General features: G+C 43.7%; 1 protein-coding gene across 6 annotated transcripts; it reads right to left on the bottom strand.

The window, feature by feature from the left end:
* Window positions 1-5,955: 5,955 nt before the first annotated feature.
* Window positions 5,956-16,144, bottom strand: VMO1 (vitelline membrane outer layer 1 homolog). Of its 6 annotated transcripts, none has more exons than XM_084503083.1 (5): window positions 15,963-16,144; window positions 8,930-9,116; window positions 8,227-8,321; window positions 7,217-7,494; window positions 5,956-7,054 (listed from the first exon to the last, which is right to left on the bottom strand). In XM_084503083.1, exons 1-5 carry the CDS (start codon window positions 15,989-15,991, stop codon window positions 7,044-7,046), a joined length of 600 nt encoding a protein of 199 aa, XP_084359209.1. In that variant the 5' UTR covers window positions 15,992-16,144; the 3' UTR covers window positions 5,956-7,043. The 6 variants fall into 6 exon arrangements, with proteins under 6 accessions (XP_084359209.1, XP_084359211.1, XP_084359212.1 ...); XM_084503085.1 differs by having other exon boundaries at window positions 8,930-9,130; XM_084503086.1 differs by having other exon boundaries at window positions 8,930-9,130; window positions 15,958-16,144.
* Window positions 16,145-18,051: the final 1,907 nt, after the last annotated feature.

Below are 18,051 nucleotides of genomic sequence, written 5' to 3' on the forward strand. Positions count from 1 at the left end.
TTTTCACTTAGTTGCTACTTTTCCTGAGTTGAAAGTCTCTTTTGAAATTAAGAGCTTTGTCCTTTTGACACTGCTCTTCCCAGTGAGCACACAGAAATGGCTGTTGCAGTGAAACACAAACACTGTCAGGAATTGGAATTTATTTTCACACTTTCTCCTTGGAAAACAGATGTTCAAATCAACTTTTGGAATATATTTCATGTTTTCCATTGATAGCACTCCCAGCCATGTAGTGGATTTCATTGCAATCAACTAGAAATAATAAAGCTTGGTGTATTTGATAAGCAAAATAGCAGCAAAAGCCGAGAAGGAAAGTTCGGTTTTAGTTCCTCAGGGTTATCTTACCACTAAATGTTTGCTGACATGAAAAAAAAAAAATCACTGGAGGGAGGAGCAAGGATTGAAAGACATTATATAGATACAACATTATGTCAGAAGGTTAATTTTTAACCATCTCCTACTACTTGGGAAAAGTGCAATGGGTTAAAGTAGTTTTGGATAGTATGAAGACACCTTGTCCTTTAGGGTATGAGCAGACCTTTATGGATTTTAACAAAGCTATTAACATACAGTTTTGTCAATGCACTTCTAAGTCATTCACAGAAGAGACACAGTGTGCCCCCCTCTCTCCCCGTGAGAAACAGGGGTTGTGTCAGAAGAAACATCAAGGGGATATCCCAGACTTGTTCAGGTCTTTTCAACCTGCAAGGACTTGTGCAGGAACTTAACTATGCATACCATCCTGTTCCCTCTGAAAATGTTGTTATTTTCCACGGAATGAATTAAGCTCATTCAAGTATCCTTACAACATTGCAGCATCTTCACTTGTTTTCTCTCCTACACAAGATGCTGGAGAGGCCATTTGTGTACATTGTGATGGTTGATGTTAATAAGAAATGCATCAACCTATACTGCATTGATGCCATTGAACATTTGAGTGATCAAAACAAAATAATTGCTACTCTTTGCTGGAGAGGCCCAACTGTTAGTGCAGGCAAATTTCATCAAAGTAGTTGAATTGATGCAGCAGCCATTAAACCTTAGCAAGCTACACAGAGTCAGTCTACACTGTAAGGTGCTAGGAGGTGATTTAGGTCTACCAGGTTTTGTTCTGGTGGGACATGGAGAGTGCAGGAAATCTGGACCAAAATAGAAAGTCTCTAAGAAAGGTTCCACTTTACCTGCTAAAGAGAAATATGGCTTTTCATATATCTGGTGTTGCCACTTTGCTGTTAATTCTGTTTCTGAACTGCAAGTCAGGACATTCCCTGGGACATCTTGGCTCATTCAGTCCCTCCAGCTTTCAGTGAGCCAGGGAGGTACCTTCTATCCCCTCTTTCTGCTGGAACAACTGTTTCTAACATCGCTTGCTAGAACCAGTACTGCCATGGGTAAGCTCCATTTCTGCAGAGATGGAGAAAAAAAAGGGGGGATACAAACCATGCAGCAACTTCTCAGTCCAAAACTTAGGGTTGAAAGACAGTACCACAGTTATACAATCTTGAAGTGCAAGTCATACCCAAAGGCTCGGTGCTGTGGGGGAGGATGAAAGCCAGAATTCAACCCTCCATTAATTCCGTCTTCTGCAAGGCCCTGCTGTCTTTCTTTTCAGAACCAACAGACTAACATTCTCCAGTGGTCACATTCTGTAGCAACATTTCCAAATAATTACAATCTGAAAATTTCAAAACAGATGTTTTCAATTGTTTCCTCACTGATAATCATGTTAGTTAATTAGGGTTGTCTTTAAGGGCTAGCAAAGGTAACCAGGACAAACAGCATGAGCTGCATGGTGCACATCTCTGTCAAGCAGAGCACATAAATTGTATGCAGCTAATGCATCTTCAGCTGTTTCCTCTGCATCTTGCAAAATCTAATAACTTAAGCTTCAGAACACCTCTGTGATGGTGTCGTGGTTCCGCTCGAGTGGGCAGCCGAGCTCCACCACAGCCGCTCTCTCACTCCCCCTCCTCAAAAAGGAATGGGGAGAAAATATGTGAAAAGGGCTCAAGGATTGAGATAAGGACGAGAAAATCACGCAATAATTATTGTAACGGGCAAAACAGACTCGGCATAAGGAGATAGTAAGATTTATTGCCTACAACTAACAAGCGAGAGAAGTGAGAAAACAAAGGAAAAAAAAAAACAAAAGCACCTTCCCCCCCCATCCACCCTCTTCCACCTCCTCCCCCCGAGCGGCGCAGGGGAATGGGGAATGGGGGTTATGGTCAGTCTACAGCACTTCTTCTCTGCCGCTCCTTCTCGATCACTCTCGTCCCCTGTGCTGTGGGGTCCCACCCACGGGATGCAGTCCTTGATGAACTGATCCGGCGTGGGCTTCCCACAGGCAGCAGCTCTTCCAGAACTGCTCCAGATATGGGTCCGTACCACGGGGTCCATCCCTCAGGAGAAAACTGCTCCAACCTGGCTCCCCTACGGGCAGCAGCTCCTGCCAGATCACCTGGTCCTGCGTGGGCTCCTCTCCACGGGCTACAGGTCCGGCCCGGAATCTGCTCCGGCAGGGGTCTTCCACAGGCGGCAGCCTCCATCGGTGCAGGGCCACCTGCTCCACCGTGGTCTCCTCCACGGGCTGCAGCGTGGAACCCTGCTCCACCGTGGTACTCCATGGGCTGCAGGGGGACATCCTGCTTCACCATGGTCCTCACCACAGGCCGCAGGGGACTTCTGCTCCGGCGCCTGGAGCACCTCTCCCCCTCCTTCTACACTGACCTTGGTGCAAGGCTGTTCTCTCACTCCCTTGACTCTCCCGGCTGCTGTGTGGCGCAGCGTTTTTTCCCTGTCTTAAATATGCTCTCACAGAGGCGCAAACAACATCGCTTATTGGCTCAGATCTGGAAAACAATGGGGCCCTTCCCAAACATGGGGCAGCTTCTAGATCTTTCTCACAGAAACCACCCCTATAGCCCCCTGCTACCAAAACCTTGCCACGTAAACCCACTACAGATGGAAGGAATATTTATTTTCCTCATGCAGAGGGAACAATGCTGCCATACGGGCTAAGATTTCAACACTAAATTTCTAAGAGCAGTTTCAAAGCTTGGTTCAAATGAACACTACTGACAGCAGGTTTGTTCTGCACGTAACTACTCAGTCTTGTTCAATAGAAATAGCTTTTAGAAATCACTTCTGGAAAGCTCCAGACCTGCTGCTTCTTCTGGTCTCCCTGAGAGCTGTGCCACATGTGCATGGCTAGGAGATTCCTCCCACACCTACTCAGACTCCAGTCCCTAAATTAGAAGTGGAGATAATCCCTACTTAGTCCTTGGTCTGGCCACTGGCCCCATTGTCATCCCACAGGAGCTGGCTGGCAGTTCTTTGGCAACATGCTCCTCGCTCCTAGATGTGCCAGGGACACAGAATGAGTTTTGAAAGTCATGCAGCTGTAGCTACTCAGTTTTCAGCTATGCATGGTTTCAGCCACATCAGTTCCAGTGCACTTTGCATCAGCATCAGCAAAGTGCACTCTTAGTCCCTCATTTCAGTTGAAAGAATGTAATTCCTGATTCCTGTAAACCAAATGCCTCTCAAACTAGTGCAGTAAATAGCTGAGACCTGCTCAGCTCGAGCTTCTAAATTGCATTCCCACCCCATCTTTTGTGTAGATGATCTATGTTATGCAAGTGGACCATCAGAGGAGGTCTAACTGAAAGCATTCCACCAGTTTTCAGATGACAAAAGCCTCCCCACTTGATTTTTGAAGTTGCTGATAAATATACGAGAAAGTACATGAAGAGGAGGTAGCACTCTGTTTTCCAAACATTTCTTGGAACAGCTCTCATTTGGAGTGTCTATTCACACACTAATATGAGTCCATATTACATCAGGCATAATAGGGAAACATAAAAGGTCAGTTTAGCTGATGGTGTGAATAATTCTTCCCCAGTACAACCTCAAAATTTAACTGAATCATTCTTTTGCATAGAAGAAGCAGATGTTCAGAGCCTTCCAGCTTGGCCTACCCTCCTTAGAATAAATGTGAAATTTGAAGTTCAAATTGTTTCAATTATCTACATATGCACATGCATACACATAAGAAAACAGGCATCAGTTCTTGAACAAATTATTTAAAATAAAAGTAATTATTTCTTTCAGGCACTTCAGCTCAGCTCTAATGGCCATTCCAAGAATCAACTCTTTCAGAAACCAACTCTACCAGGGGAACAGAGAAGCTACCAAACCTCTCTCCCCACACGTATGCTTATTTGGGAAACTGGCTGCACACACAACTTGGATTCACAAATCATAACTTTCCAAGACACACAACTTACTGACATGCTGAGAAAAAAAACACTTGAAATGTCATGTTGCTGCATTCACTGGTGACGCTGAGCACATACCATAACATAAAATACATGGCAATTTTTACTTGTCCTACTTGCTCTGGTAGAAGGACACCAGTAGCTGGCCCTCTAAGACTTCTGTGAAGTCCATGGAGCTGCCACTGCTTGAGCAAAGGGACTCCTCAGATTCAGGAAGAAAACATAGACCATAGAACAGAATAGTTCATTTGGAAGGGACCTTCAAAGATAATCCAGTCTGTCTGCCTGACCACTTCAGGCAATTAAAGCATGTTAATGATGGCATTGTCCAAAAGTCTCTCGAACACTGACAGGCACGGGCATCAACTGCCTTTCTAGGAAGCTTGTTCCATTGTCTGACCACCCTCAGAGTAAATAAATTTTTCCTTATGTCCAGTCTGAACCTCCCCTGGTGCAGCTTTGTGCTGTTCCTGCGCATTCTGTCATTGGCTAAGTCAATATCAGTGTCACCACAATTCCTTCACTGAATTAAGCCTGTCTAGTTTAGATGAGTACAACTATTTTTATTCTTATGTCATCAAATCTCACCTCATTAATTATACAGATGGTCAGTTTGCAAGTTGAAATGTTCCTTATCTCATAAGAGATGAAAGAGAAACATCTAGAAACAAACTAATGTAATTTTGGAAGATATGTGTTTGTATGTCTTCAAATAAAGGGACAAGTCAACCCAGAACTCCCACTAAGTAATAGCATCAGAATCTAGTTTCAGTTTAATTTAGTTCAGCTTGCTAGAAAAAGGTTGTTACTTTGTTGGTTTTTTTTTTTTTTTTTTTTTTTTTTTTTTTTTTTTTGCTGCTAAGTACTAAAGATGAGGGATTTGAATGTTTATACAGAGCTAAATATATGACAAATAAGGGTTTTTTCAGCAAATCCCAAATGGAGATGGAAGTTACAAAATGTTGCCTTGAAGCTATGAATCCCTAGTATTTCAGATGTATTTCAAATGCTGACTGGGCTGGTTTTGCAAAATAAGCATTTAGCTAAAAAAAGAATTGTGTGCTTAATATGTCTTCAGTCAAGTGGAGGACAGAAAGCAGTTAAGGGATCACCTAGAAAATATCAAGTCATAAAAACATCTTAAGAGGTTAAGAAATAAATTGGATCCTCAGATTAAATAAATCAGAGCTATGCAAATTTAAACGAGAGAGTCAGACTGGAAAGGTGTTGACTTTTTTTTTTTTTTTAATGAAATTAAAATCCAGAAAAACATTAAAGATTTACTGCTGTATCACGGAGGCTTTGGGAAGTGCTTCAGCTGAAGTAACTTCGAATGATGGTGGTAGAGATCCACTCATTTACTCCAGCAGTCCCTCAGGAAGCAGATGATGGGAACCAACACCCTGTACAGTACAGACAGAGCCAAGAGAAATGTGTCTTGTTGCTGCAGATTTGATCAAGCCTGAATTCTGTATATCTGGCTTGCCCATTTGTCATCCACCACTTGGAAAAATCCCGTGTTGCCAAAAATGGGAACTGGGAAGCGAAACGACGCTAACACCATGAAAAATTACTATGAGCTCCAAAGGCCAGAACTAGAAAACACAACCAAACAACAAACCTCCAGTGTGCTGTGATTGCTGTTGTTTTCACCAATAAGATTCATAGTCATCACTTCCATGAGACAGAAACTTTTTATTGCAACAGGCATTAGATACGGAGCACTGCAACCAGAGACAGTACAGAGAGTTAGACAGATCTGCTCCAGAGTAGCCCCTTGATTTTGTTATCAAAACTCTTTCAACCAAAGAAAACATGAGGCTTTTTCTGTTCTTTAATCTGCTATATTCCACTGTTTTTAAAAGAAAATAGAGCTATTATCTGAGTGTATTTTGACGTAAGTGACAGGAAGAAAATTTAGCCTGGGTGAAGAGCTAGTGACAAAGGCTGTTGTGTATGTGCTGAGCACAGGATGTGAACTGGCAGAAGAAACAGCTAGATGAGCCAGTGGAGCACACTCCAAAGCATCAACAAGAGAGGTTTAGGGAGCTACAAACCACTCAGCTGGCACTAAAACCACACTAACGTGAATGCTCAGTGTAAGTACACCTAACCACATTCCCTAAGGCAGGATCTCAGGTATGAGCTAAAATAATACTTGTAAAAAGTGTCCACAGCTCCTGGGGCAATTAAAGACAAATATTTGATGCTGCTCATGAGCCCACCCATATTTCCATTTCCCCAGGTTAGCTCACATTGGTCATTTTGTGTTTGGTGAGAAACCTCAAGCTGACCCGTTATTACCCGTTCTTCTCTGTCTGTCACGTCAAGAGGTCAAATATTGTTTCAAACAAAGAGACAAACAGGCAGAGCAAACCTGAAAGAAACTCACTAGTCAGAGCAAAAGAAAGTGAGAAATCTGTTCCTCGCCTCTAAGCAATTGTCAGAGATTGGGTGTTTTAACAGTGATACACTAGTGGTTACATGATGTGATGACTGTATTAAATACAATGCGCTTGGGTAACTGCGAAGTTATTCTTAGCAGTGGTAGCTACAAAAGACATCACTATCTAAGGCATCATCTAAGCTTCATTTAAGGTGGTATGGCAAGACATAAGCAAAAACTAAGCCACAAGAGACAAAAGGTGCAAGAAGCTTATCCACAAGAAGCTAAGTCACTGAGTCTCTCCTCTCCATCTCATTCTCTTCTTGGAGTGGACCTTCCTTTGTCCTTCCTTGCTGCTTCAGTCATGGCTCTGTCTTTCACCCATTCCCTGCAGATATGGAGGCGATACATGATCATAAATTGCATTTTAGTCAAAAAGTCACAGGCATTTCCCAGGATAAAGTTAAAGCCAAGCTTTGATGATGTCTCATTTGATGTGGGATGTGAGATGAGTGGAACAGTGATGAAGATGGGGCAAGTGCTCACTTACAGCAGAAGAACTTCACATTGTTGAGTGCTGTATCATCCTGAAGCCCCTGTGGAGGTTCTACCTTTGTCTGGAGACCACATATTTTGCAGCTTTTACTCCATGGACCAAATCTTCCCCATGACAGCCCATCACCTAGTAGCACAGCTGCATCTGAGCATCTGAAGCGGATGTTGTTGGCTGCTGTGTCATCACCTCCTCCTTGAGACATCTCTGTTCTCAGTGAAAAGGAAACCAAGTAGCCTCTTGGACAAACTTGGAATTTGGTCCAGGTACCCCACCTGCCAAAAAAAAGCAGACGAAGGAATGTCTAGGCTCTGAAATCCCCTGGGAAGTGCCCCTTCTCCTTACAATTCTGTCCTCAAGCTTAAAGGCTCCCTTGCTCCCAGCAGTGACCAGCACAATGTCCTGCTGCAGTCTGTGATCCCTCACTTTGTCATTCTTTGTTTCCCTCTCTTCCAAGGATGTGCTTCTCTCCTTATTGGTATCTCATCAGAATAATACCAGAAAATCCCAGATTGGATAGTTACAGTTCTGGTGGAAACCTTAAAGACAGTGTGTTTTGTGATAAATCCCTGGCCTGTCTCATAAGTACACATTAGACAGCAATGAGAGCATGCTCTCTGACATCCCAATGTACAGTGGTTCACTTCTGCAGGGCCAGGACTTCATCCAAATGGTTTCTAAATATATGGTTAAAAATCCCTTTCCTCACATTTGCCCCACAATCTGCAGATTTCCAAGAGGGACTCGAGCCCAGGCACTGTAATTCAGTTGTTCGTAGCTTGCAGAGGAAATTTCAAGAGCAAACAGAAGGCAGTAATGTGAAGTACCCAAATTTAACCACCCTAAAAATGGATGAACAAAAAGCCCAGCCACCTGTTTCAGTTTACTTTATGTGCCAACTCTGTGTAGACAAAGCATGTCAGAGAAGAGACCCCTGCAAATGGTGATGCCTGTGGATGCTTTGTAAACTAGTGCTGACAAATGAGGGAGAAACCTGTGCTACTTACTTCCCCACCAAGGACTCGATGACTGAGTCATCCTGGCAACGCAGCCGAATGCCATTCAGGGCTGTGTCATCATTTCCAAACTGTGAGGGCTCAACCTGCAGTAGAAGACACACAAGGACTGAGGCAAGGTGGAGAAGGCCCAGGAAACACCCTTCAAGTCCTAAAGAGGGCAGTCCTTAAATCCTAAACAATGAAGTCCCAACTAATTTCTGTGCTGAAAAAGAGAAAACATCTTGGGAAGCATGAAGGAAAATAAAATATCTTGGGAAACATATAGGAAGCATGTCACACTGGGAATCAGCTATGTACCTACATAACACTTGCAACATGCTTTTCTTTGTGTTTTTTAACTCTTTCTGACCCAACAAGTAAGGCAGAGAGACTTCATCCCAGGAGACATGCTTGGAAAGGCTGCCACTCTCCCTGAGTCCTGATTTTTGGCACAGACGTGGCTTCCTCCAGCAACATCAGCCACATGCAGACCATGAATCTGCTAGCACTCCTCTATCCAGTTTGACAGCAAAACAATCCTGGCAGTAGATTTGTTTTTGCTCTAATCTAAAACTTCTTTGCCTAAAAAATAAAATAATAGTAATAAAAAAATTCTTTGCTGGACTAATTATGATGGCTAAATTTTCTAGGCTAAATTTTCCTAAAAACTCCAATTTGGGAGCGAGACAGTGGAAAATAAGGAGAGTTTTACCTTCAGTGCAAATCCCTTGGCATAGCCGTAGCGGCAGAACTGCCGGCTGCCCCAGTTGCCCCAGTGGCCTCCATTGGGCACAGTGATGACAGAGGTGTGTTCACGTGCCACTGTGCCCAGGGTGCAAAAGGAGAAGATCAGGATGAGGGTTGCTGGCATGAGGAGCTTCATCTCTTCCACTCCGCACCTGTTGAAGGAGGACTGATAGACAGACAGGGGAATTTATACCCTGCCAAGTCAGCCTGGGCTTCCCCATCAGTCTATTGACAAACACTGTAGGAACAATAGCTCCTGCCCTGGCAGTGACACAGCACTGCTGGCCTGCTTCTAGGAGGTGAGGAGCTCTCCCGGGAGCATGGAGAGTCTGACAACCAGCAGATGCTGTGGCTGCAGAGGCACTCTCCATCACTGATGGGTTATAGCAAGACCTACATTGTCCTTTCTGTGCCCATGGAGCTTGGCAGAGGCTGAGTGTTGATTCCCACTGCTGACTAGACAGAGAGTCTGTTTGCCTTTTTGAGTGGAACCAAGTCATAACCATTTTGACTGAAACCTCTTGAATGAAACCACCATAACTATTTTGTTTATTTCTGGATGTCTGGCAAGAAACTCTACGAAGTAACACAGGGGATCTGGTCTGGAACAAAGTGTAAGTAAACTCACATCCTGTGTCCCCCAGCACCCTCTGTTGAACAGGATTCCTGATAAGCTAGATATATATGTAGGTTATTTATGGTTTCAATGCATTTTTTTTCAACTAGTACTTTTATCTTGATAATAATAATAAAAAAATATGTGCTTTGTGACAAACTTAAGTCAGACATGCTGAAATGCCCACAGCACTTCTCAGGGAGACTGCAAAATAAGTGCCACCAGGAGTGGAGGTGTAAGGCAGTTTTTCCAGAAAGGTGATACCGAACTTGAGAGCACAGTCTCTGAGGATGGCACAATGCAGGGAGAGGTGAATTTGAAGCCCTGGTTTTGAGAGACTCTCTGAACACATCAATAACCGGTGCTCTCTGGGGCCCTCAGCCAGGCTTGGCAGGAGCTGCTTCTCTGTTCAAGAGGCAAAGAGGAGAACAGATTTCAGGAATTTATCCTAAGGCTTAGGATTTTACAGAAGAATAGGGTGCCAAACCTTGAATTACTGGTAAACAAAGATTTTCACTCTTCTAAACTTCTTCAATCTCTGCCCTGCTCCCTCTGTTCCTGTCCTATTTAGAGGTGATGTTGGCTTTCCCACCCTTCAGGCCTTAACCCCGTTCTGCTTGTCCATGCTTCTGTGTAGGTGACAATATCTACATGGACGTGGTGGGAATCTGGACAAGCCTTCTGGTGCAAGGCACCAAAAAAACACCACAAGTGGCGAAGGCACAGCCTGTTTTCCTTCTTAAACCAGTGCTTTCATCTTGCTTCTCCAAGGGGGGCATCAAAGCCCAGAGGGCAGGTGCTTTTCCTCCCAGGGACCATGCAACCATGGCTGGCAAGCCAGGTGTGTTTGCTCAGGCAGGGTCACACAGTGGCAGCCAGGGACACCCAGACCTGCTCTTGGCTGCACATGAACAGAAAGGAGCAGGAGGACTCAGAAAGAAACAGCTGAGACCTGGTGGTAACACTGCAAAGAAAAAGCAAGACCCCCATATCCATTTATTTTTTGCTTGCCCCAAAGCATCTCCCATGGCTGGTTTACCTCCACAGCCTGTCAGGGCCCAGAGCACCCCCTCACAGACTCTGCTCCCATTAGGAGATGCCAGTCTCTTGCCAGCAACAGAAGAAAAGGTCCCAGGGCACCAGGAGCCCATGGTGTGCATGGGGAGACATGAGAAATGACTCCTACACACACCTCAGGGGCCCCTAAGAAAGATCAAGCCCTGGACTAGCACTGTCACTGTGGGGTTTGGGAAGTATCACTTTCCCCGTTCATGGCCAATGAAACCACCCTGTAACCTGGGGTGCCAAGTGTGAGATGATTGATTCCTTTCTGATTTATAATTTTCTAAAATTATACATTTTTAAAACCTACCCATTAATCTTACTTCTCTGTCAGGCAGGGAAATTCTGCTCCTATCACATCCTCTACCATGCCCTTGGTAGAATTCCGTGTAAAAGATTAAATATACTCATCTAGAAAAAGTTTGAGGATTCTTTTAGCAGTGTGACTTAGAAGTGAGCATTGCATCATAACTCCCAGCCATGCATGTTACCCCCTATCTTGGGCACTTTTGCTGCTTTTTTCACAAGATACAGCTCACACCAGAAGTTTCCGGGAGCAGGGTGGGGCCTGCCATGGTGGTTTGCTAAGAGAGAGAGAAACAAAGGATGAGCAATGCATACTGATGTCCATAACTCAAATCAGCCAGTCAGATGCAAGCAAGAAATCCATTCCTGTCTGTGGAACTGTGGAATTAAAAAAAGAAAAAATAAATAAATAAAAAAGGTCTAAAAAAGGTCTTACAACCTCAGTCCATTTTTAGGCTTTAGTAGGCTAAAAACAGTGTTGCTGAATTACAATTATTTTTCAGCGGTATAGGCAAATGTTTAAGAGAACACTAATGAAAAAAAGGATGTTCTAGCTGGTCTTCTATTTCTCATTCATTAAATTGAATCATTAATAGCAAAAAAAATAGCAGGAAAAATGCAAGTGAGACTTCAAAAGTGAGACAAGAGACAGGATTTTGTAGACATATCAGCACAGAAAGCTTTACAGTGAACAACAGGCTAAATATAGCTGTTTCTCAGATGTAGGAGGAGATAGTTTTGCATCAGCAATGGAATATAACGAAGAGCTTCACTCTAAGGTGGTGCTCCTCTTGTGAACTTGTTCCAGGCAGTTTCCCATCTGTCCATGGCCTTCAGCTTTCATAAATAAATTTTCCTCAGAAACTTAGACAATTCAATTATCTGGTTTACTAGGCTGAGCACTCATTAGTATTTTTTAACAGAGAAATTAGAATTTTTACAATTTCTCACATTTCTTATTTCTGTATTATCAGTAAAACTAACTTTCCTTCATATATGAGTTACATTTGTCTTGTTCATATAGCCTTATCCTTTATTTCCTCACTGTAATATTGATTTATAATAACTAATATCATTTTAATACTTTCAAAAGAATACATAATTTCTACGTAGTGGGTGCCCTCAATTTCTTTTGCTTCTCAATTCCTGTTCAGGAACCAGCACATCATTACTGCTTCTTATTTTTGCCAGAAAGTGCCACAGAGCAATCAACTGTGAATGAACCTGTAAGACAGAGAACCTGAAAGAATGTAACAAGACACTTATTCCATGCCTGCAGCCTCAGGGCAGGACCAGTCCACACCTAAGTGTTCCTGAAGAATGAAGGATGTTCAACCTGTGCTTAAAAACTTCCAATGATAAACACATCAAAACCCTTAAACAAGACACTATAGTGCTCAGCTGTCCTTACTGTTGGAACAGTTCTCATGTCAGCTGAAATTTAGGACTACTGTTGTGGTTTTCTTTTTTCCTGTTCAGAGGCTCCCTGCCCTTTTCCTTCATACTAGATTAATTTCAGTTTTACTTGCTGTCTGTCATGCCCACACAAGGAATGAAAACACATACAGGGTCCACTTGTCATTGAGACCTCACTGTAATTTCTAGCTAGAAAATCAAACATCCTAAAGAAACCCTTTCAGCAGATAGAAAGCAGAGACCATGGCCAGTAACCAAGAAATTGTTTTGCTCATATCTCACAGTTGCTTACACTCTTTGCACTGAGACATCCACTTCTTTTCCTCAAGGCTGTGTTAGAGGTGAGAATCAGCAGGAAATGAAATATCCCTCCCATCTTCCCCTCATAATCCTTCTCATTCTTACAACTCATTTGAGTTGAGGTGCTATCTGGTTTTGATTTCTTCCTAACCCTTCAGCCGGCTCTCAGTGAGTGCACATATTTCTAGCAGTCATTAACAAGACAGTGAGTAGACAGCCTGGATAATATGAAGGGTTGCAAGATTCATCAGCAAATGAATGAAGAACTCTAGCAAAACTAGACTTTTGGGCCTGGATTTGTTCCTGGCAAGGCATCTGTGTCACAGCAGAAAGACACTGGAAAAGGAATGTGGGAAGAAACTACAGATGAAGGTACAATGGAGAAGCAAAGGACTTCAAGTGGATGAGTTAATCATTTCCAGTGGTGACTTGTTTATACAGCTGCAAGTGCATGAGATTATCCTGGTGTTGCTGTTTGAGATGTACTCTGTGTTTCCCACTGTCATCTCTTCCCTCAACTAAGAAGGCCCAATTTCTTTGGTTATCCTGCATATGTTTTCTCTCATCATTTTTCAGTCTCATCATTTTATCTGATCTCTTCTGGACTCTACCCAGATGGTTATACCAATTTTGAACACCCTTTTCTTAGACCTTGCCATTGCTGAATGGTAGTGGAAAGGTGGAAACTTTCCACTTGGCTACTTAGTTAAAATGCCTGGTTAGACAGCAAAAGCATTTTGTTCCATGTAGAACTTCTGCCTCACCAGTCATTCTCTTTGAAGGTGACTGCTCTCACATCAGTGTAATACTTTGTACTTGTGCTTGTTTTGAATTCTATCCCCATCTTCTAGTGGTGTCAGCATCTCCCAGGTTGGTGCCATCTATAAATTAATAAGCAAACTCTCTATTCTACCATGCAAGTCATTAATAAAAATATTGAATGATTCCAGACTCAGAACAATCTCCTGTGGAACATGGCTCAATATATGTTTCTACGATTGGATTAGTCTTTTGACGTTTTTTACCATTGATTCAAATTGCTAATTAACAAAAATAAAAGAGCCAGACCCTCCTGTAGTGCAGCTTTACTGACAGCCAGAGACCAAACGTCAATTTACACCCACTGCAGATCTATCACTACCTCTTCAGCTAAAGATCATTTTGCATAAGAAAACTCCAGCAACTTATTCTGAAAACATATTGGGACTTCTTCTCAGGGTTGGCCATAACCTCAGACACAAGGCTGCTCAGTCCCCTGAAGAGCAGTGCTGTGTCCTACCTCATGTGGCCAAAGTGCATCCTTTCAGGGGATGCTCCATGTCAGGGTCCTGCTCCCCTGACTGCATGCACTGTCTGCACCCTGTGCATACCTGAGCTTTCTTCTCCAGTAAGATCAGTGGTTCCCTTGGTGGGGACAGGCTGCCACTAGCTACAGGACATTCTGCATTGAGGCACAGGTTGATCAGCACTGCTTGGCCATGGAAAGCTGTGTGGTGCTAACAGCAGTGCCAGCAAGGAAATGATCCCCAAGCACTTCAATCCCATGGTCCCTGCAGCCACAGTGAAGCAGAGAGCTGGGACCAGGCAACTGCATGTCACTGACTTCACCTTCCCCACGTTACAACTGTTGGACATCAACCATCATCCCAGTTCCCTTCCTAGACCTTTACCTGCCCTGTGGAAAAAGCAGCACTGCTGTGGCTGGGTGCCAGCCATGCATGTGGTGGGGGGATGGATGTGTGCTAGCTCAGTTACACCAGGCCAAACAGAGCAGGCTGAGAGTCAGGGAGGGAGGGAGGAAAGGAAAGGGAAGAAAGGAACTGTGCACCAAGCTCTGAAAAGAAAATTAAATATTTTTAGATTATTTTGATAAATACCAGATCATTCAAAGTATATCGTCATTTTTTAAAAGGGACTTTATTAGCAGATCCTGAAGAGGAGAATGAAAAAAAGGAAGAGGGCATGTCCTCAGCATCTAGATGTCTAAAAGTGTTTAATATTTGTGAAGACTTGTTTACTTATAGCAAAAACTTGTTGGTAGTTCAGGTGTTGATTGGAAATACTTTAGCCACTACTCTGAGCCACATGCTCAAAAAAACGGAGATTGCACTCTGCCCAGAGGCAGGCAATGGGACAGTCTCCACTGTACCGCAGGTGTTGACAAAGTGTTTTGAACCCATCACTCTAAGATTCATGGGAGAAAGACCATCTTTTTGCAGGAAACCTACATGTGGAATTACAGTTCCTTTCTACTCTGAACCATAGCAGAAATACTTAATGGTCACCATGTACCATGGGGAATTACCACTGGCTGCTGTAGCCTGAGCATGTGCACAGATGGGACAGCTCAAGCCAAAGTCTTCTCGCTCCCAAGAGCTCTTCACAGGCCGTCATGCTGATCCAGAGAATTTACTGTGAAACAGAACCTGTCATCTGTAGTTAGCCACACACCTTTGGAATTGACACTGCAAGGTATATCGATCCAGCAAAGCTTTTAAGCACAAGATTAATCTTCTGGATTTCATTTACATCTTTAAAGTTCACCAAGTGCTAAAGGGCTTTGCTGTACTACAGACAGCTTGCAACACCTTAAAAGCGCAGCCCTTCAATTAGCAGTCTCCAAACCATGGCCCAAAAGCCCTCACCAATGACCAGCAAACCGCTGAGTTGTGAGGATCCTCACTGCTTCAGTTCTTGCTTGTCACCAAATGATGGGAACCACAGGGTCATGGATCTTACAGCTTTTCTTGGGGGTTTTCTTGTCTCACACAATGTGGAAGGCTCTGAACTAACAGGTCCTGCTTTGTCCCTTGCCCAAAGCCTCAGAAAGGACAGGAAGAGAGATGCTGCAGGCAGTAGGAAAGTCCCAAAGGGAGCAGAGTGAGTATGGGAGGTACCTTGCACCTAGGTGCTGACCATTAACATGGACAGAAGCAAGGAGAGGCCTGCACAGCTACAGGGAGAAGACGTGGGGGCCATTTCACCTGGCTGCAGAGCTCTGTCAGCCACAGGACCCTCTCCCACCTCCTTTCTAAGCCATGTGGAAACCCACCCGGAGAAGGTGACACCAGCTAGCACAGCAGGAACAAAGTGCTTGGTCACAGGAGGAAGCTTCTCTCCCAAACGTTTCCTAATCAGGTTTGCTCCTTTGGAGCCAACCACTGTGAGGATGACTGGGGAGGGAAGCAGAAGTGCTGTGGAGAAGATATTAGGCACCAAGAAAACTTGGATCTTAGGAAAAGCAATGGCATTTCCTCACCCCTCACCTCACCAGCAACTCATCACGTCCTCACCTTACCTCATCAGCGGCTTCCAGTGCCACAACATTTCTGCCGATTTTTTTCTTCTTTCTCCATATCTGGTTTCTGGTTCTGCTGTATCTGATTTGGGAACTTCTGGCCCTGTGCTGCCTGTGTACAACCCAGGCAGTGCCTTGGGAAAAGGGAGGGCTGCCCCTCTGCTTCCTGCCCTGCACCAAGGCAGGGTGTGCAAGGGGCCACAGCTGCTGCTGCTGCAGCAATAATCCTTCTCTGCTTGGGGGTGAAATATACCTGCTGAGATGGAATAAAGAGTCCATTTAGTGCAATTGCTGCCGAGACACCTGAATGGATGCAAAATGCACTTTTTTTGCTTACATTTAATGTTCACACTAATTAGGGAAGGTGAGATGTGGAGAGGGAATACAGATGATGGATAGTCTGTCAAACTTTGCACTGAGCCAGCACTACGTGTTGTTGAAATGTTGACTTTTTAAAACAAACCAAAAATATATATTTTCCCTAGCCTCCTTTTCAGAAACATCTGAACCTGAAATTCTGCAGAAAAGAATAAAACACAAGAAGTTTCACCACAAGCCTTTGTGATTTGGCAAAACAATCAAAATCATTAGGCAACCTGGTCAGGACACCTGTTCTTCCCCTCCTCCACAGCCTCCTGACTACTGCCTCTGTAAGTCTCAGGTGATTTTTTCAATTTATGTTTATTTTTTAAGAAGCCACATACTCACATCCCTACCTAATATGAGCTGCACTGACCCAGTGCTGGTTTATATCACTCTCCTCCTGGATGAAGCCTACAGGCACAAGCTTCAAATCCCCTCTGCTCTGGAGTCACTGTGAGCAGTGGGGTGTCCCACACTGATGGGGACTGCCAGTCTCTGAAAACAGCTAAAATATCCATGTAGGTATGACAGAAAATCACCTGCCCTGAGATTCTCTCACAGAGGGGCTAGGTGCATGTGCCTGACATCTTGTCTTTTTACGTGTTTCTAAAGTTAAATGTATGTACTGAAAATGATTAAATACTCTAACAAATGCAAGATTGCTTAGTTCCCCCTCCAAAATCTAATCCTCTAGCTGTCAAGGAATCATTAATGGTGAGCTGTTGATTTAAACAGGGACTTGCCCACAGCAGGTCTCCTTCAGCAGCACTACAGGAAGACCACTTAACACTTCCCATTTGCTGCCACATGCAGATTTTCAGTCATCCACTAGAGTTTCTTCACATGAAAGACTCCTTGTTGTGGTGCAAATCTCTGCCTATTTATCTCACTGCTCTAATCTGAAAGAGTCTGCATGTATGCACTTGCCAATCATCTTGCTCTTCATATATCCTTGAAACTTTGACACTGCTGCTCCATTTCTTTCCCCATGGCTCACCCCTCGTTAGACATGGGGAAGACATTCCTGTTCATGGTAAGGACTAGGACAGTGCCTGCATGTTGGTCTGTGGCTCCCTGCCACCATGCAGGAGCGACCATATAGATGATGGTGAAAAGTTCTGGGGAACAGCAAGGAGAGAGAAGAAAGCAGACACCTTTTTTCTTTCTGTGACATCACCTCTACGTCCCAGCCCTTTCTCATAGTCTCTCTTCATCCCTTTAGGTTCATGCAGGCTGCAGCCAAGATTAGGTCTGGGTGTCCCTGGCTGCCACTGTGTGACCCTGCCTGAGCAAACACACCTGGCCCAACTGCTACTGTTGCATTTTTTTTTTTTTTTTTTTTTTTTTTTGGCACTCAGCTAAAACTCCAATGTACCAGACCCTTCTGGACTGGGTCATTGTGTCCCAGCCTTACCACCCTTGGTCCCTTCAAAAACATCTTTCTGCATCACTCTGCCAAGACTTCTTTGTCTTCAATATTAAATTAATCACATAAAAATACTGAATTAAATGAGTAATTGATTACTCACAATACACTACTTCTTGAGTTTCCTATTTACCTCTTAGAGTGTAATTTTCTAAGTAATTTTAAGAAGCAGCTAAACCCCTCAAGCAATACAAGCAGTGGCATCAGTAGAATTGAAATTTGTAAATGCACTGTACTGACCTTCATCATCCGAGCAGGGATTGCTGTTGTAGGAGAAACGAGTTGCCGTTTTTAGTATGA

Source organism: Aythya ferina (genome assembly GCF_964211825.1).
Source record: "Aythya ferina genome assembly, chromosome: 1".
NCBI classification, from domain to species: Eukaryota; Metazoa; Chordata; class Aves; order Anseriformes; family Anatidae; genus Aythya; species Aythya ferina.

Coding starts and splice junctions, on each gene's coding strand:
- VMO1 (XM_084503083.1), bottom strand. CDS start 15,991: ATGTTGTGGCACTGGAAGCCGCTGATGAG. Junction 9,117..15,962: donor CACTGGAAGCCGCTGATGAG/GTAAGGTGAGGA, acceptor CTCCTTCAACAG/GTGCGGAGTGGAAGAGATGA. Junction 8,322..8,929: donor CCAAGGGATTTGCACTGAAG/GTAAAACTCTCC, acceptor CTTCTACTGCAG/GTTGAGCCCTCACAGTTTGG.